General features: G+C 39.6%; 1 protein-coding gene across 1 annotated transcript in view; it reads right to left on the bottom strand.

The window, feature by feature from the left end:
• Positions 1 to 20,947, bottom strand: part of dync2h1 (dynein cytoplasmic 2 heavy chain 1) — a 561,613-nt gene that overhangs the window by 292,152 nt on the left and 248,514 nt on the right. Inside the window, exons 61-65 of the mRNA XM_060826048.1 lie at positions 18,148 to 18,234; positions 15,326 to 15,452; positions 10,158 to 10,299; positions 4,016 to 4,125; positions 1,572 to 1,670 (exon numbers count right to left, since the gene is read on the bottom strand). Coding sequence (XP_060682031.1) covers positions 1,572 to 1,670; positions 4,016 to 4,125; positions 10,158 to 10,299; positions 15,326 to 15,452; positions 18,148 to 18,234 — 565 coding nt within the window. The remainder of the gene's footprint in view (positions 1 to 1,571; positions 1,671 to 4,015; positions 4,126 to 10,157; positions 10,300 to 15,325; positions 15,453 to 18,147; positions 18,235 to 20,947) is intronic.

The raw sequence follows: 20,947 nt of genomic DNA, 5'->3' as shown, positions 1-20,947 counted from the left end.
GCAGGCTAAGACAAAAGGTAGGGAGGAGGGACTTGGGGGAGGAGCGATGGAGATGTGATAGGTGGAAGGAGATCAAGGTGAGGGTGATAGGCCGGAGTGGGGTGGGGGCGGAGAGGTCAGTAAGGAGATTGCAGGTTAGCTGGGCGGTGCTGAGTTGAGGGAACCGACTGAGACAAGGTGGGGGGAGGGGAAATGAGGAAACTGGAGAAATCTGAGTTCATTCCTTGTGGTTGGAGGGTTCCCAGGCGGAAGATGAGGCACTCCTCCTCCAACCAACCCAACCACCCCGTGGCTCAACTAACTCTCCCTCCCACTCCACCGAGGACATGCAGGTCCTTCGACTCCTCCACCGGCAGAACATAACAACACGACGGCTGGAGGAGGAGCGCCTCATCTTCCACCTGGGAACCCTCCAACCACAAGGAATGAACTCCGATTTCTCCAGTTTCCTTATTTCCCCTCCCCTCACCTTGTCTCAGTCGGTTCCCTCAACTCAGCACCGCCCTCCTAACCTGCAATCTTCTTCCTGACCTCTCCGCCCCCACCCCACTCCGGCCTATCACCCTCACCTTGACCTCCTTCCACCTATCACATCTCCATCGCCCCTCCCCCAAGTCCCTCCTCCCTACCTTTTATCTTAGCCTGCTTGGCACACTCTCCTCATTCCTGATGAAGGGCTTATGCCCGAAACGTCGAATTTCCTATTCCTTGGATGCTGCCTGACCTGCTGTGCTTTAACCAGCAACACATTTTCAGCTCTGATCTCCAGCATCTGCAGACCTCATTTTTTACCCCATTATAAAACTAAATGCTTGGCACTCCCACCACCTTTCTGTCTATCCCTAACATATCAATTAAACTATGATGGACAAGGAAGGCAACAAGCAGCTTTATCGCCTTTAGGCCTTGAAAGGGCCTCACTTCTGGGTGGAGAAGGCAAACGCATGTAGCCTGACAACTTTCACTATGTGAGCTGTCATCAGGCAATAAGATGGGACTACCTCCTTTGAGTTTCTCTCCTGTCTTTGGCCAATTCCAATTTTAGCTGAGAGTATCATAGAGACCACACAAATAATAAATTAAATCAGACACATTCAAAGGAATTTTAATTTACTGAAATGCAGGGCTAGATATAACAAGATGCCCTGCTCCCACCACTTGACCTAAAAATATAGTGGGGAACCGAGCCATGAGCCCAACAGCTGCTCTATTTAGTGGCAGAATCAGAGATAATTGTTCGAAGACTAAATCCCTGCCATTTTCTCAGGACGGAGGACTAAGAATCTTGCAGAATTACCGCCATCAGCTTTACATGGTCCACAGCATCAGAATTCAGATATGGGTAAATTGTGAATGACAGTATTATGATGCTCTTAATAGCCTGTTGTCTCTTCCACCCCTATCAAATTCTCCAAAGTTAGGGATGTGCAGTTAGGCAAAGGGAAGAATATCCAAACGATTTTATATATCCTCCCTTTCAACTCTAGGAGAGCATAACTCTAGCCCATAGTTACTTTGTTGTTTATTCACTTCATAGGGTGATTAACTCTACCTGCTGCAAGAATACATACCTGTTGGTTAATGACTTCCAGGCGTGCCTCCTTCAAGTGACTCTTTAACCACTCTGTGGCACGTGAAGATGGATCTATTAAGAATGGGCAAATACGGCTCTAAAAAGAAAAACATCAAAAATATGTAAAGGTAAAAAGTACATGTACTTCTGCATACATTTTCAAAATCCAGCATGTAATCCATGTACTGGAAAATCAGTAAAGAAAGTATTTCTGCAGTTTTTACCCCCTCCTACTAGAAAATTGGCATCCATCAAAATTAGAAATGCAGAAGGAAGAAGCATTTAAATGTTGTCTTTTGAATGTTTTATCAATCAATGTATGAACATTTATGTATGAATCATTCTGTTAATTCATAGAATCATCTTCTATGTTCTAAAAGTTGTGTTTTCTCTCAAAAGAAAAGTCATGGTGGAAAACCAAAAATAACTAAAATTGATCATTAACCTTAGCCAGCTATAATGCTTCCTAATTAAGATTCATCAAAATAATTGCCTTGCGCATGATACAAATTAATGCCACGAAGCAGAAAATAGGATTTGAAAAGTAGTACTTTGTTCATAATTCATGTTTGCTAATAAACCAAAATATAAAGGAGCTCATAAATTTTACCTGACATGATACTTTTAACATAAAACAAAGATGATGCTTTAACTAGTAATTTTCTTTCAAAATTTGAACGCAGCTTTAAATAGGCTGATTTGAAAGTTCAATAAGAAATAAATTATATTCCCAAGACCTATCTTTGTTTTTTGACAAAAGGAAACTATGATAATATATTAAAATCTAATCAAGTGTACACAGAATGATTTCATCGGCCAGAGCCCATAAGTATTCTGCAGCTGACGCAGTTTCACACTGTAACACAAAATGAGTCTCAGTTTCACTTGTGGGTTTACTGGGTCAAGTAATTCTATGGTTACAACCAATAAAAAGGTAATGTCAACTTTCAAATTGGATTTGTTACGAAAGAGGCATAGCTTTCACATATTGATTGACAATATTCAGTCTATTTTACAAAGGTGTAGCAATGTAAAATAAGCAGGAAGATAAAAAAGTTCGCAAATGCAACAAATTCCTACCCTGATTTTCAATTTATTGACCTATTTGCGAAGCAATGAATCGAAAAATAAAAATATAGTTGTCATTAATATAAACTATGTAAATGACATGTAATCAATGCAGCAGTAACATTCCAAAATACAAAGCAGAAAGATAAGTAAAGCAATATATACAATTTCAATTGAACATTGACTACGGGAAATTTAGGTATTTTGCATAATTCAATAATCTTTAATAATTACAAATGGGTTAGACTCGAATCAATAATCATTGATAAATTAGTGCCAGTTCAGAAAACAGATGCAAATAAATAGCAATAGTCATTCAAAAATATTAAAACTGACATTTACAGCTGAGTTTTACTTTCACTATGCCATAATTTGAAAGATGGCATAAATATTTAGGCTTTGTACAAGAATGTATGTACGTCTTTGAAGAAATTCTCACCAATTTTAACTCCCAGTCTACTCTGGATGAGTGAATTTGAGGAGCAGTGTGGCACAAATTGGACAAACAGACTGAAGTTTGAGGCCAAGTTTTACTCCTCCTCTGCATTTGCAGGTCACTGATCAGCTTCTTACTTGAAACATGCAGAAAATAGCAGTTGCCCAGTTGGCAGGATTAAACATTTAAGCAGAAGCTACAAGTAGCACCAAACAAAGGTTGGCCAACAAGATAAGTTATTCAGAAAGGATTAGGCCAAGCTGCTTGCACACATTGGTAAAGTAAAAGCAGTTTCCCCATTCAGCCCATGTTAAAGTGTAATTGGGGTCCCTTTGAAATAATGGGATGAAGAAACTTGATTTGCATTAATTGTGAGGAACATATCTGTTTCTGGCCAAAGCAGCAGTCACTTAACTGTAATAAGCTATAACCAAATGGTTTCTGCTAAGTCTTAGGTTTTAATCTACTCATTGTAATTCTTTAACTGAGAACTAAAATTAAAGAACTGATAAGAAACTTTCTAACTGTTCATTTGTATTTTACAAATACTTTTTAATCTGGGTTCTGTAATGAATGAAGCAAACAATTTTGGTATACTGAAGTACAGATTAAATAATATAGTAGAATTTATATAAATTAAATCATTTCAAATTTTAAAGGGCTGAATAAATGGACTTAGAAGGTAATACACAAATAGACAACAACACTTCCTAATTGTTAGAAAACAGTCAATACTACAACAAGAACAATTCCAATCAAATACAAGAGAATAAAATCAGCTACGGGATTTTATTTATGTAAATTATATGCATTCCTCAATGTATGCATGTATTTTTATTAAAACTGTTGCCTCAAAACATGTTGATCAAATAGAACTCATTTTTAATTATGACGTATTAACAATGTTGCAATAAAGAAAGATAAATGAGTTAAATTACCTGTAAGATAACAAGAGCATTTTCCACAGAGAGGTCATCTGATGGCAATCCTTCACTCTTCCAAATTAACTGCTCACTTTCAGTGTAGAGAAAATGACGAAGATCAAATTCTGCTCAAACAAACATGAAGGTAATTACAAATATGTGGACAATGTTCAATCTCACTTTCATCCAAGCCTTCACCTTCGAGAAATCACCATCTACTATTTTCACCAATACAATGCCACCAACATATATATTGACACGTCCCTCCCAGCTTATATTTCCTTCTGGTTGAATCTAATGTAGAAGTTTGCATCTCTTCTCAATCAGAAAATATAAAGAAGTAGTAAATAATTGCGCTCAAAGAAAGCTGACACTATTTCCAGCCCAAAGGATAAGCTGGATAGCCTTCCAGAAATATACTCACCCCACTGCCTCTGATGTCTACCAAGCTCACAAAAGGCATGATAGCTCTCAAGGCTGAGTCCACCACAGTCACAGGCAGTGCATCCCAGATCATAAACACTTGCTGCATTAACAAGCTTTTTCTCACCACCATTGGTTCCTTTGCCAATACCTTAGATCAGTATTCTCTAGTTTGGGAACAAACTTTCACTTTCTATTCTATCCAGACCTATCATGATAGATTAGATAGGTACCCTTCGGCTCAACAAGTCCACATTGACCCTCCAAACAGCAACCTACTGAGACCCATTCCCATACTCTATATTTACCCCTGACTAATGCACCTAACACTATGGGCAATTTAGCATGGCCAATTCACCTAGCTTGCACATCTTTGAACAGTGGGAGGAAACCAAAGCATCCGGAGGAAAGCCATGCAGACATGGGGAGAATGTGCAAACTCCACACAGGCAGTCACCAGAGGCTGGAATCAAACCCAGGTCCCTGACGTTGTGAAGCAGCAGTGCTAACCACTGAGCCACCATGCCGCCCATTTTGAAAACTTTCATTAATTTTCCTCTCATTTCCAAACTTCTTCTCTCAAATCCTAATGAAAAGAAGGCTTCTCCAAATTGACCATGTAACAGAAGTCTCCCATCCCTCAGCCACCCTCATTAATCTTCTTTCCATTCTTTGATTTTTTTCACCTAAATGGCAGTGCCCAGAATTGGACATAATATGGCAGCTGAGACCTTATCTGTAAAATTTATAAAGGTCCATCATAACCTCCTTGCCTATGCACTTTGAGGTTAGGATTTGGAGGAGGAGGGGTTGGAGCCCAGAACAGCAAGAACAATGGTATGCATAATGACATAGTTACGAACAATGCAAAACATGGATTTCATCAAAGGTGTGTTTGCATTGTGCCAAGTAACAATGATGAACATCCATCTGGTGCCAGAAGACCCAGGAGAAAGATAGATGTTGCTGCCTTGAAGGATCCAGAACAGTGGGATGAGTTCCCAGTCCAGTCACAAAAGCAGAACCAATTGCACAGTGCACCAGAGCAATTGCCCATCATTGATGCCACTTCCAACCAGACACATTAGGAGCAATTCAAGTCCCCCATATTTGACACCTGTGTCAGACTATTAGGTTTGCTGCAAAACAAAACCAGGAATGGTTTGATGCCAATGACACCCAGGTCTATAATTCTAAGCAAAAATAAGCAGTCTTCATCACCTGGCAAAGCCACCTACATACCAAGTGAATGACAGCAGTGTACCACCAACAGAAGTCTGAAGTCCAGCAACGTATTTTTGATATGAAAAATAATCATGTGTGGATAATGTACATGAATCTCAGGTTCATGATGACCAGTATTCTTCCAGGATGACACCTTCTTCCAGGAAACCAAGGTCATCTGTTGAATAACTGGAAAATCACAGGACACTTCCCAACTCTTCCAGGATGCCAATGCCAGTTTTCAGCTTTGGAAGAAACATTTTAAACTTCTTCTCAAATGGTAATCCACTGTATCAGAGGAGACCCTCACAGCGTCAGGGACCTGGGTTTGATTCCAGCCTCTGGTGACTGCCTGTCTAGATCTCCCAAATCAAGACCTTTTAGGAGGATTCTCACTGAGATTTACCAACCCTCAATGAGCTTAAGTGGGCTATCCAACAAATTAAAACCAACAAAGCTTGAAGGATGGATGGTATACCTGTTCAAGTCTACCATAGGTAATTATCAGCTCAGATCACAACTCCATGCCACTCTTCCTACATTTCTGCGGCAAACAGGATATCCTCATAGATTTCAAGAACATGATCATTAATGACTATCTATAAGACGGGAAATGAATTTGATTGTAAAAACTACAAAGAGATTTCCCTCCTATCCATCATGAGTCAGATCCTCCTGAGCTGTCTATTTGCTGTGACTGGGGAGTTCTTCCTTGAAATCCAGTGTGACTTGCAACCATCTGGGTGTTTTGTGGACAATTTTCTTGTGGCTAGACAGTTCCAGAAAAAGACCCTGAGAGTAACATCCAAAATTGTTCCTTGCCTTCAATTATCTGATCAAGGCATTTGATTCTCTAATTAAAGCAGCTTTGGATCATCCTCCAGTGCTTTGGTTGCCGTTTGAAGTTTGACCACCAGCCTGTGACTTCTGCATGATAAGGTATCGCTGTCCCAAGTAGTAGACCTGAAACAAGTACCTCTTACATCATGATAAGGCAAGGTTGTGTGGTCACCTGTATCTCTTGTTTCATCATCAACCTGAGTATCATCATATACTCCATTTGAGGGAACCCATCAGTCAGTGTCATTATCCAATATTGTTTGGACAAGGAGTACTTCAAACCTTGTTCACTTCTGGGTAAAAACAAACTTCATCTCCACAGATTTTCTTGGCCTTTACTTTACCAATTACTCCACACGGGCAATCTGAAGAATATTTGGTCTATTCCATATCTCATATATGCTGCTTGGCCTCCCCTTAAACATATCTAAGATCAAGGTGCTTTACCAACCTTCTGCAAGTCAGTTGAGCAAGTCAACCAATAGGGTGGCTATGGAGTAGGTGAGCATTTTCAATATTCCACCACTACCTCTTCTGAGAGATTTCCATTAATAAGTATACCACCAAATCAACAGTACCAGCGCTGTCTTCTTTTAACTGTGACAACATGTCTTTGATGAGAGCGAACTTGCCAGTTAGCGTAGGTCGCAGCTTATGAGGCGGTTACTTTGATTATGTCCCATACTGCCAGAAAGTAGAGACCACTGTGCAGTCTACTGATGTCACATCAAGATCCTTGAGAGATTCCACTAGCAGTGCCTACATTGAACCATAGAAACCCAAACAGAAGGACTGCCAGACCAAATGAATGACATCCACAAAGATGTATTGCTCCTGAAAAACCAACTATGAAGGACGGGCCTGTATCCTCGAAAATCACCGACATCAGCAGGTTGTCTTCTCAGTACTGGCCAATTTTCAAGGTAGAATACAAGGAATACGTGTAAGGAAATGTTCAAAGATGCATTAAAGCATGGATGTATTGACAACACTGACTGGGAGGAGAAAACTATTTGCTGTTCAGCATGGCACCCCCCATCATGAAGGCTTAGGTGACTGATGCTCAGCAACTCAACTGCAAGATGGATGGCAGTGGCAGGGGAAAGAGGAGAATGTTAATAAGCTGTCTCTGCTACAAGAAAATGTACAGCCAGAATTGGGCTCCTCAGTCATCCGAAGGCTCCTCCAGCCTGACAATCAGGCTCGATTCTAAGGGACAACTATCAATGACACATACAACAGTTGCCTTGCGCAGTTGTAAGTTCAAATGTTTTCCTTTCTTAACTCTATGGCGTAGGGAGGGGAAATGGAGAATGGCAATTTGCTTGGATGGTTGGGACCAGAAAAGTTGAGTCAGTGGTGGAGTAGGGTCAGAGGTACAGAGGACCAAAAACAAACATTGAAAAAGCTGGAAAAACTCAGCAGCTCTGGCAGCATCTGTGGAGAAAGAAACAGTTAATGTTTCAAATCTGATATGACACGTCTTCATGGAGATATCAAGTCTGAAGGGTCTGGTAGCCTAGGCGTGGGAATTGAATGCTGAGGATAATCAGTCAAAATGAGAAAACCAAGTGCCTAAATAATGGTGCCAGTATTGTCCAAATGCAAATCCATACCTGGCTATTGGCTGCAAGAACCCTTGCAGAATTTTGAGGAATTACTGCCAATGAAAATGATCTTGGACAATGTCCTTTAAAATGCACAGAAGGGAGGGACAGCTGAGCCTGGAAGTTCAGCCATGTCACAAAGATTGGCCAGTACAAAACTGGACACTAGCATGATCATTCAAGAGTAAGTAAAAACAAATTACTATTTCTTGCAAAATTAGAAATGTCCCGAATTCCTTTGTAAGCATAACAATGCAAATAACTTTCTGATTAAGCTAGTCTCAACAAGTTTATATGATGCTCATATGAAAAGCACAAAGTCAATACTTATGAAGCAAATCTCAGTTTTAAAACACCCATTCTCTCAAGTCTTTCTTAGTTAATAGCGATATAGGTGGACTGAAGAACTTTGGCTGTGAAGCAGAGACTGAATATGAAGTTCTTTTCTAGCCAACCTACAGCTGCTGTATTTTCATTTGAAGGTGAGTTCCACCACTGAAAGGTTTCTCTGCCATGCTTTTTCTATGCACACTGACGACGTCAGAAATTTTCATTGTAATTGTGTGAAAAAGAGGATGAGAGCATAAGTTGCACACAGTTCCAGTTATAACATCGAGAATGGCACATTGCTGACAAAATCCAAGTCCATGCTTCTTTTATAAAGTCCAAGGTGTCATTTGCTGTTTCTACTACTTTTCAACCCACCCTATCATTTTCAATGATCCATGCACACTCACCAAGGTCTCTCTGGTCATTGCCCCCTATTTAGAACTGGAGCTTTTAGTTTATATTTTTTATTTGGTTATGGGATGTGAAAGCTACTGGCTAGGCCATAATTTATGATCCATCCTGATTTGGTCTGGAGAAGGTGGTGGGTGAGTTTCCTTCTTAAACCGCTCTAGACTTCGCAATGTAAGGACACCACAATGAATTGGAAAGGGAATTCCAGGATTTTGACACAGGAAACAGTGAGAATCAGTCATATATTTCGAAGTGTGTCACTTAGAAGGGAACATTCAGGTGGGGTTGTTCCATGCAACTGCTCGCTTGTCTTCTACATGGTAGAAGTCACAGTATGGAAGGTGCTGATGGTGGAACTTCAGTGAATTACTGTAGTGCAGCTTGTAGATGGTCCACATTGCTGCCACCCTGAATGATGTGGTCGAGGAAGTGAATACTGAAGGTTGTGGAATGAATTGTCAATCAAGTGGACTACTTCATCTTGCTTGTGTTGTTTTGACTCATGATTCCTACACTAATGGATAATTTCAAACTGCAGTTAAAATCAATCACTGTCTCTGCCCTTTCCACTATCCATTTAATGCTACATCATTATCCTCCTTATATTTCCAAATATTGAAATTGTGCATTTATACTCAAGATTAGGTCATGAAGATACATATGAAGAAACAGCTGGTGCTTGAAGGCTGGACAAGCAGTGCTGACAAAGCAGATGCTATACTGGATGTTCGCTGAGATTAGTAATAGATTGTGGCTTTGACTGTTACCACAGCAGTGCAAGGTTGTAGATATTCAGGGACAGATTGACCCCCTTAGAAAATAGCTATTGATGGTTATTCAGAGTTTTGTGCATTATGCAACCAGGATTATAACCAGGATCTAAAGTCCCACCTATCTATATTTGCAAGAGCGATAGTTTTGATGACAACCATCAATTTTCACATCAGTTAACATAGTTTAGCAGATAAAATTTCTAATCAATTACACATTTTCCACATTTCCAAGTGAATTAAATACATTTCTATGGTATAATCTGACAATTATTACTCTGTTTTAATTTTGACTACTAAAGTTTCAGTATTACAGATAGAAAGTCCAGAGTTCTAATAGCATAAATTTCAAAATGTAGGAAGTTGGTTTACAAACCAAGAGAAATACAATGAGCAATTTATTTTGCTCCTCTGGTTTCTTAAATAATATTAAATGCCAGGAAAATATGGATAAAAGCCTTTTGAGTAGTAGAACAGAAAGGACACACGAATGTACTGCAGCATATTGATCAGTGGCTGGAAAATGTTAACAAAAATATACTTGATATTTACTTTGAAGGCCTGATGATTTCATCCATTCTTCCAAACTGGCTTTTCTCTGATCCTCTGGAGCGGCAGACAGATACGTGATAAAACCAGCAGCCAGTTGTGCTCTCTTTGGCAAAGTATTTAACTCTTCTGTAATCTCTGCTACCTAGAAAGATTTGTAAAAGGAGGAATTAGAAACATTCATTTCCAATTTCCTGCCCTTCTCTTATCATCCTAAAGGCCCAGTTCTAAAGGTACTGAGATCTTTCTGATGCTTTGCCCATGTGGACATCTTCACATGATCTTAAACAGCATACTGACCAAATGTTTGATATGCAAACTGGTAAGGTCCATCTCAGAGGAGGGTTTGATAGAATGTGAAATCACAGCAGACCCCAGTGCTATCTTCATAAAACTTTCATACAGTTGTGAATGCAAGTAGTGAATTAAGGTTATTTATCACTTCTAGTCCCAGTAATCCTGATGTTAATTCAAGTCAATCTACTCCTATCCTACTATCAGGGGATGGTGTATAGTAGGCAAGTTCAACAGGGCTTATTGTGAATGAGTTCTGGAGTTACCCTCGAGTAAGACTTGATTTCTTTTTTGGTCATTTCTGGTTAACTATTCATCAGAACAATCTGAATCCCCCTACTTTAGTTCAGAGTCAAAGGCTTTAATAGAGAATAACAGGGTGCAGAGCAATTCCTCATTGGAAGTTGAAACTTCTCAGGTAAATCCTATAAAAGGTTAGGAAGTCAAGTCTTCCATCACATCCTTCAGCACATCTGATTTCCATATGCAAAAGGCTAGAGGTTTGGGCTATATTATTGCGGAGCCACCAACAAGCAACTGTGAATGGAGTAGAAGGGTGTGCAGTTCTAAATCAAAATGCTAGAATTGTTAACAATACTTTCTCACAATAACATGACAGAATTCCTTTTTCCAAAGAGCCGTGTATTAATAAGGAGCATTACTTGCTTTCTTCCAAGGAAAAATAAAATTTAATGGGTCACAAACTAACTAAAACTTAAGAGAACTTCACACAAGATTTGTAGTTTCAGTGAAATTAAAATATTTTCAGTTCACACAAATTCTATACTAGAAAGACATTAATTTACAATGCAATATTCATACCAGGATTCTCCCACTGAAAATCTAACTATACAGATCATGATGGGACAAAGAAATCCTGCCAAGACCACTGATCTGTGCATCTAGATTTTTGATATGCATATTGTGCAGTTCAACTTTCACGGTACTGATTTCTTTGCTAAAGAGAGGAACTACAGAGAGGATTTCAGACTGGCAAGTAATTCTTGAAAGGAGATTTTGATGTTTACAAATACTAAATGGCATGGAAACCTGATTGAATTGCTAGAAAAACTGAATGGCCTGAAGGTGGATAAATCACCTGGACCAAATGGACTACACCCCAGAGTTCTAAGAGAAATAGCCAAAGACCTGGCTGGGGTGTTAGTAGAATTAGGGAGGGTCCAGAGGACTGGAAAATCACTAATGTGAGACCTCTGTTTAAAAAGTGACTTAAGGCAAAAGACAGGAAATTACATATTGATTAGCCTAACCTTGGTCGTGGGTAAGATCCTGGAATCCATTGTGAAGGATGAGATTTCTGAATACTTGAAAACATATGGTAAAATAGGGCAAAGTCCACATGGTTTCATCAAGGGGGGGTCATTCCTGACAAATCTGCTAGAATTCTTTGAGGAAATAATGAGCAGGTTAGACCAAGGGCAGCCATTGGATGTCATCCAACTGGACTTCAAGAAAGCCTTTAACAAGGTGCCACACAGGAGGCTACTGAGTAAGATAAGGACCCCCCATGGTGTTGGGCTAAAAATGCTTTATCATCAATATTTAGAGACAAGGTGCTAGCATGGATATAAACATAGCTGTCTGGCAGAAAGCAGAGAGTAGGGATAAAAGGGTCCTTCTAAGGATGTCAGCCAGTGACATGTGGTGTTCTGCAAGGCTCAGTGTTAGTCCAACGACTTCTCACTTTATACATTAACAATCTAGATTAAGGAACTGAGAGCATTGTGGATAAGTTTGCAGATGATAGAGGGACAGGTAGCATTCAGGGGGAGGGAAGGCTGCAGAAGTATTTGGACAGGTTAGGAGAGTCAAAGAAGTGGCACTTTGGTAGGAAGAATAGAGGCATTGACTATTTTCTAAATGGGGAGAAAATTCAGAAGTTTGAAGTGCAAAGAGACTTGTGAGTTCTACTCCAGGATCCTCTCAAGGTAAACTTGCTGGTTGAGTCCGTAGTTAGTAAGACAAATGCAATGATGGAACTTATTTTGAGAGGACTTGAATATAAAAGCAGAGATGTACTTCTGAGGCTCTATAAGGCTCTGGTCAGACCATATTTGGAGTATTGTGCACATTTTTGGGCCCATATCTCAGGAAGGATGTATTGGCCCAGGACCGTACTCAGAGGAGGTTCACAAGTTTAGCAGGAAGAGGGAGAAATCTAACTGAAACATACAGAATACTGGTTGGCCTGGACAGAGCAGATGTTGGGAAGATGATTTCATTGGTAGGAGAGACTAGGACCGGAAGACTAGGATCAAAGGGTATAGCCTTATAGTAAAGGGAAGATATTTTAGAACAGAGATAAAGAGAAACTTCTTCAGCCAGAGAGTGATGAAACTATGAAATTTATTGCCTAAAGAGGCTGTGGAGGACATGTCATTGAGCATATTTAAGACTGAGATAGATAGGTTCTGAGTATCAAGGGGAACAAGAGTTACAGGGAGAAAGCAGGAGAATGGGGTGAAGAAACTTATCAGCTTTGATTGAATAGCAGAGCAGACTTGATAGGCTGAATGGCCTAACTTCTGCTTCTATGTCTTATGGTCTTATGAACTGAAATGTGGAAATAAGACAAGGAGTAAGTTTAAACTAAAGATAATTTTAGGATTAATATTCTTTATGATCAACATTAAGAATACAGCAGGAAAAGGTTTGGATATATTTCGGAAATAATTTGATGCTAAAACATGGAAATTGTAGATCCTTCTTGATTAATAAACTAATATCGGATATTCTTCCCAATATCAGAGGAATGCTATTCCTCATCTGTAATTATCTTGTAAACTTGCAATAGCATCACTGTAGGAATAGAAATTACAGCACAAGTTTAAATAGATATTTTGCATTATAAAAATGGAAATAAGACTTTAAAATAAAAATTAGACAATACATATCTTTAAAATGATGAATGTTCTGGGAGAGAAATTAAAGAGGGAGAGAGGCTAGGGCATGGCACCTCAGGGCTAGAACTGTCAGCAGTTGAAATAATGACAGTAATTTTATTTCAAACTATTGTAATATTTAAGATTGGTTTATCGAGAGGCAGACAGACCTCCTGGCCTAACAAGGAGCCAATGTACACTTCAAAGTACAGGTTAATAAGTGACAGGACTGGATGCTAGAAAAGACATGGAATACTGGATGTCAGATAAGCAAAATGATAATTTAGCAAAGAGTGAAGGGCTCAAACCAATGGTGTAATAAATGATCAATTTGGAAGCATGTACATGAGAGCTAGGAGGACCCAAGGAGGACTTCACTGGAAAATACCTGAAGTAATAATAAGAACAGGAATAGAATCCACTGTAGGTTATCTTTTGGCCATGTTTAGATGTACAAGAATGAGACTAGGTGAGTGTAATCCCAACCATCTGAATGATATTGGAAAGGAGTTGGAGCAGAATAATATGGCCAACCATGTCAAAGTTGCAACCTTCAATTCTGCCATTCAATAAGATCATGGATGATCTGACTGTCGTCTCAACTTCACTGTTCTGTCTGTCCCTTGCAATCCTTAACTCTCTTCTATGTTATAAATCTAACTGTACCTTGAATAGATTTGATGACCCAGTCACTACTGCTTACTGAGAAGGAGAATTCCACATAAAATACCCTCAGAAGAAGAAGAAAATCTGCTTGTCACTGTATTAATTGGAAGACCTCTTTTATAATTTTAATGCAATCATAAATGTAGAATGTGCTTATCACATTTCTATCATGGCATAGCTACTTGAGTGCAAAAATAATTCAAACAAATTAAATGCCCATCATTTAGGACTCAATTGTTTTTACAAGAATTCTGATCATTTTACAATGACAGATTTAATGCCGATTGTCACCGGAGGTTTTCCTTGAATCACATTCCTGCCTCGTCAGAGAGCTAATACAATTTCCCTATTTGGATTTTCAGCTGGTCAATCCTAGGACTACTGCATTCTTTCATTTTCTTTATTACAGTGTAAAAAGAACAAAATAATTCAGTAGAGGTGACATTTCTCCTGCATGTGCACTGCCAAATGGAAACATACATCTTTAACTATATTTTACCATAATGCAAACAATAGCCTTCAATTTGCCTTCATGTCCACACTGTTGCCAAGTTCAGAAAGGCAAAAACAAAATCCATGCATTTGTTCAAACATGAACAAAAACTGGTCTCTAGCCACTAATGTGATTTTTGACAATGAAGTATAAGTTCAAATACTAAAACTGAAGTCTTACCACATAAGAACAGTAGAGTTTGTTTTAATCTTTATTTTTATCAGAAGGTGGGGATCATTTATTTCCATAAAACTAATGATTCTGAATATTTTAACTTAATAACAAAACTCTAAAAATATATTATTTTTGAACAGAACTCTATGTCAGATAATGATGCTCAACGTCAGAAAACACACATTCTTATACATTCCTATTGGGCATATATAATTAGCACAATTGCTGTTGTGGGGGTGAATTCTAATAAAGACACGTTGAACTAAGCTTATTTCCATGTTATAAATTTTATATTTTCTCCAAAATCCCAATGATAATTATTGGTTCTCGATGAAGTCACAATTTGAAATTGCATCTGTAACAGAAAGAAAACACAAAACCATTGGCTTGCTATGTGTTAACCACTGAAGACAATATTAAAAGTTTTGGAGTAACTTTACAAGGGATCTGTCCATGCCAATAATCTGCAATAAATCTTGCTGTTAGCCTTATCGAAATTGTCAGCTGTACTTCTTAATTACATTGGAAATATCTATTTTGAAGTACAAAATCATACAGTCATAAGAAAATTATAACAATTTAAAGACGACCAGGAGATAATGATTTAAACGATTTTGACAAATTTCAAGAATGAAGCTTACTTGTGCATTCCACCTTCTGTGTTCCCCATCAAGTTGACGTATCAGTTTTTCAGCTGCTTCTATGGTCTCCTGAGCTTTATTTACTTCTGCTTCCAGTTTAGCTGCTTCAGTTGTTCTGATCTGGAATCTATTTAAACAAATGGTGACACAGTTTTTGACTAATTCACTAAATAAGTAAGCATTTAAAAATGCAATGATCACTGACTGTCAGTGACAAAGGATAAGTGATTTAAAATCATTGCTGAAATAATCAGATTAAATTTGAAGAGGTTTTTGCATAGAGAGGGATGTTGAAGTGTGAAATATTTTGATATGGGGACTGGCTGAAGTAGACATTGGGCGAAATCTAATAAAGCCCTGTATAATGTGGGCTATGGTGAGAAATCTGAAAGAATTGAGAGAGAAATCCAGTGGGGACTTCCTTGACATTTGGATCTGGCGTCCAAATGAAATTCTCATGAGGGAAGCAGCAAGATGCCTATTAATGGCGATTATTGATTATTACCTGTGATATGAAGGTTTAAACACTTGCCGGTGAGTGTCCTAGATCTTTAAATAAAACATAGGTGAGACATTTTGTTTAATTTCGGTAGCTTGTGGTAGTTTAAATTAGAGGTGAGAGAAATGGCTCTTAAAGTTGCTAAAAAGGTTCTGGGGTTTGACGATGATTCCCAAATTTGCAAAGAAAGTTTAGAAAGAAAAGACCATACTCTTGGAACTGCAAAGAGCACCAAGTTCAGACTGCTGGCTGAATAGCTCTCTGTAAAGTACCTGTATATAAGAAATATTCCGCAGCAGAAGACCAAAGAAAAGACAGCCCAGCAAAATAGAGGAAAATCTACAAAGGAGAATCGACAAAGCTGGCTGATTTTGAAACATGATTTCTTTATGTAAATCTTAATCAGGGGTTTTTCTTAATTGGACCAGTATTGTAAAGTGGGAGGTAAAAGATATGTTTAAGAGAAAGAAGTTGTAACTAGTTGAGGTTTTAGTGTTGTCTGTTGGACTTAAATAATAAAATTGTTAATTTTTACTTTAAATAGTGAAATCTGGCAGAGTTCTTTACCTCTCAAAATTTAACAGATTATGACGCTAGATGAGCTTCTCTGTGTGTCGAGTTGAAATTAGCAGAGGGGTTTACCCCATGTCGTAACACCTTTGAACATCAAATCTCACCTCATTAATACGCTGGTTCCTATTCTATCATGGCCAGATAGAAACAAGGCACAGAGAATTCCCAATATGAAAGTTAGAATGGGAACTTGGTAATTCTAGCTTACCACTTGGCCCTCTAGACCACCACCTTGGACACCAGGCACCAATAACACAAGGCATGTGCCATGCTCTGTGGACACTTGCACGCCATATCCACAGACCTTCGCATCCAACACACGCCAGTATCTCCGCATCATCGTAACAACTCTGTTCCACATGCAATACACTTCTGGATTTTAATGCTGCACTTTGAAGAGAACCTGAACCTCTCATTGAGATTCTGCTCAAAGGACACATTGCATGCTGGGCCAGACTGGATCAAGCTGTACTCCAGGGCTGATCACTTGCTCTCCTAGCTCTCACTCACCTTGTGTCTATTTGAATGTTCACACCACCTCTGCTTGCTCGTCCTTGCCTTTTAGCACAGATACAAATCCAAGCAGCTTGTCCTAGTTGTCAGCAGTCACCAGTCCAGGAGTTTCACATCAGCATGTTACATCGGTGTTACAGCTGCACCATAAATCTGGTCAAGTGACTGCTTAGAGCAGTCAAGGGCAGGAGCCTCCCCTCGTAGGGACTAAGGAACTGAAAGTCAGGTACACCACCACCTTTCTTGGTTCTTCCTATTCTATTATGGACTCTCTACCCCCTGGACAAGCGAAAGGGAGGGAATGAGTAGGATAAATGTGAGTGGCAGAGCTTTAATGCTGATGTAGATAGAAGGGTGGAGAGTCTTCTCAATTGAATAAGTATGCAATACAGAGATCCTGAAGATGTGTGATGTGGAATGGAAAAGAGTGAGTGGGGGATGATATTCCATGTAATAGTGAAACTAGTAGAGCATGAGCCTTGGTGAAAGGCAGGTGAAGCAGCAGAGATTGAGTGAGTAAAGTAGCAGCAGAGAGAAAGTGATGGCACTTAACCTGTCAGAACAGAAAATAACCTTCTTCCTACACTGCTGAGCACACCTCCAGATGGCAGGGATCACACTGACCCAAGTGGTAACTTCAAACCAGGTTGGCACTGGTATCAGACTTGTGCCCTCACCCCTCCAGTCCCTGCCACAAAACAGGGCATTAATTTACCCTTCTCTGACAAGTTCGGGACAAATGTGACTAACTGTGTAGGGCAGCTGTGGACTACCAATGTTTGTCAAGGTGTATAACAGCTTTTTAAAGGTAGCACTGGTACCAGGGCTGACAGTCTGTTCTGGGATATCCCAGGAGTGGTGAGCTCTCCCAGCTACAGCAAGTGATAGAATCTAACTGGCACTGGATGGAAGTGTGCCATTGGGGTGTGGTAGCTTGTTAATGTGGTAAGTTTGGGAAGATTTGGAAATAACCCACTAAGCCTCATGGAGACAGAGGCCAAAATATTCAGCCGATTGCTCTTTTTTTTTTAAGGTAATATTAAATAATGGAATAAAGGAAATTTAATAATTTATGGGAAAAGATTGATCGTGTCTGAGTTTTGGATCATTCCAAAGAAACTTATTGATAAGATGGGAAATATCATGTCCTCTGTTGTGTTATGGTTAATATTAATATTGAATTAATGTTATCATATTAAATTCTAATTCTGAAAAATATCTTCAAATAAACTTTTACTTTTCTTTAAGTTCGGCCACTTTGCGTCCCACACTGCAGAGCTTGACTTCCAGATTCTGTTTCCTCTCTTCGGTTTTACTTAGGTTTCTGGTCAAGTAAAAGATAAAATGCTGAAGACATGCTGAAAATCACTTTGGTATGAGAAACATATGCAAACCATCATTAAACAGAATGTTGTATCAATATATCATCAGATTATCAAATTTATAAGTTACAGCAACGATATAAAAGAATCATGGTATCATTCCTGAATACTTAATACAATAGTTACACTCTTGCCTTTTCCACATATTTAGATGCAGACTGCTCCCAGGAGGACCAGTTCCACCACAGACTGCTCCCAGGAGGATCAATTCCACCACAGACTGCTCCCAGGAGGACCAGTTCCACCACAGACTGCTCCCAGGAGGATCAATTCCACCACAGACTGCTCCCAGGGGGACCAGTTCCACCACAGACTACTCCCAGGAGGACCTGTTCCACCACAGACTGCTCCCAGGAGGACCAGTTCCACCACAGAACACACCAGATGGCCTCCTTCTTTCGAGATCACAATTTCCCTTCTCATGTGGTTGAAGGTACCCTCCAAAGCATCTCATCCACATCCCACACCTCCGTCCTCAAACGCCACCCCTCCAACTGTAAAAAGGACAGAAGCCCCCGGTCCTCACTTTCCACCCTACCAACCTTCGCATTAACCTCATCATCCGACAACGTTTCTGCCACCTCCAAACAGACCCCCACCACCAGAAATATATTTCCCTCCACACCCCTTTCCGCTTTCTGCAAAGACCATTCCCTCCATGACTACCTGGTCAGGTCCACAGCCCCCAGCAAACCACCCTCCCGTCCTGACATCCTCCCCTGCCACCACAGGAATTGCAAAACCTGCGCCCACACCTCCTCCCTCACCACCATTCCAAGGCCCCAAACGAGCCTTCCACATCCATCAAAGTTTCACCTGCACATCCACCAATGCCAATTATTGAATCTGTTGTTCCCAATGTGGTCTCCTCTACACTGGGGAGACTGGACATGTCCTCGCAGAGAGCATCAGGGAACATCTCTGGGACACCCGCACCAATCAACCCCACCGCCCCATGGCTCAACATTTCAACTCCTTCTCCCACTCTGCCGAGGACATGCATGTCCTGGGCCTCCTCCACCACCGCTCCCTCACCACCCGGCGCCTGGAGGAAGAACGCCTCATCTTCCAACTCGGAACACTTTGCTACCTTCTCCCCAGCCTCACCCCCCCCCCATTTATCTTTCCACCTTGGAGGCTTCCTGCCTCTATTCCAAATAAAGGGCTTTTGACTGAAATGTCAATTTCAGGCTCCTTGGATGCTGCCTGACCTGCTGTTCTTTTCCAGCACCAATCTGATCTGAACTCGGGCTTGCAGCATCTGCAGTCCTCACTTTTGCCTATATTCAGATGCAGGCCTCATTTTACCTGGAGAACATTATAACACTCTCAGAATGTGTCATTATTAAAATGGAGCCACAATAACATTCAAAGCTCAACATTATTTAGGACAGTTTGACCTGAGCCCCTGCTGCTGGATTCAATTTGCATCTGTAGTGTTTTATTTCCACTTTTCCTGGTCCATCAGCTTTAGATATCAGATAATCAAGGCGGTTCCAACAACAGAATATATCCAATGTTCTTCATTAAAGCAAAGTACACAAAAAAACTGTAAGAATTGTATGTGTAAGATTTCTGCAATCACAAGGCAACCCTTTTACACGGACACGTCCGAAAATCACACAGGAACATGATCAACCTCCATCTCAACTTCTCAACATTGATCAATCGTCCTCTCTGAAGAAGCCAAATTTTTGCTGTGAAGTAAGTTGTTTCATATCCTTTTTATGAAAAGAAGCTACCTTGACACTATTCAGTCTCCAGCACATGATCAGTTTGACGACTGCTAAATATCACAAATATGTCAAGTTTTTCGGTCAGTTTGATCAATTATCTCATAAAGACTTGCTTGTTTCTCCTAGGAATGATACTTATCTCTTGTCTTTCATGAACATGAATATGAAGCTTAGCTTGTGCTAGCTGTTCACTATGACCACGATCTAAAATGGCATATGTGTTTGAGATCTCCTAACTTATCCATCAAACACAAATAAATTAAACAACTCAATTCTAGAAATGGCTTTCCATGATATTTTAGTAGTACAAGTGTGGAAGTTGTCATCAATTCATTTATTTCCCACTAGTTGCTTTATTGTTATCATTGCATAATTTTAGCTATTATTTACCACTACATTAAAAATTACAAGAAACACCATGAAAAAAAACCTCGAAATTTTACAAAATTTATTAAACTTGATTTTAAATGTTATATTACTCAGAATTGAGACATGGTGTTAAAGCTTTTCATCTGTCACTCATCAGGATAAAAGCAAGAATGCTAAATTTCAAAATGTCAGAACAAGTTACGCCATGGACAAGGGATACTAACTTTGAACTCCTTATTTGAAAAAGGGTATCTTAGATCCAATTTAGAAAGAGTTCAATTGATTCTTTCCTGGGATGAAGGGCATTATATTATAAAGAAAGGTTGAACAGATTAGGCCGATACACACTGGCATTTAGAAATGGTGATTTTATTAAGTAATGTGTTGTGCAGCAGACAAGAGGAAGAGGGTACAGCCTAAGAATAAGAGATCTTCCTTATAAGACAGAGATAAAGAGATGCTTTTATCCCATTAGAGGTCATGAGTATGTTGAAGTTTGGGTCTTTGAATTCATTTAAAGAGTTTTTTTTTAATACAGGAATCAGATGTT

Source organism: Hemiscyllium ocellatum, chromosome 6 (assembly GCF_020745735.1).
Source record: "Hemiscyllium ocellatum isolate sHemOce1 chromosome 6, sHemOce1.pat.X.cur, whole genome shotgun sequence".
Classification (NCBI taxonomy): Eukaryota; Metazoa; Chordata; class Chondrichthyes; order Orectolobiformes; family Hemiscylliidae; genus Hemiscyllium; species Hemiscyllium ocellatum.
This window is presented reverse-complemented; position numbering and strand designations above follow the sequence as displayed.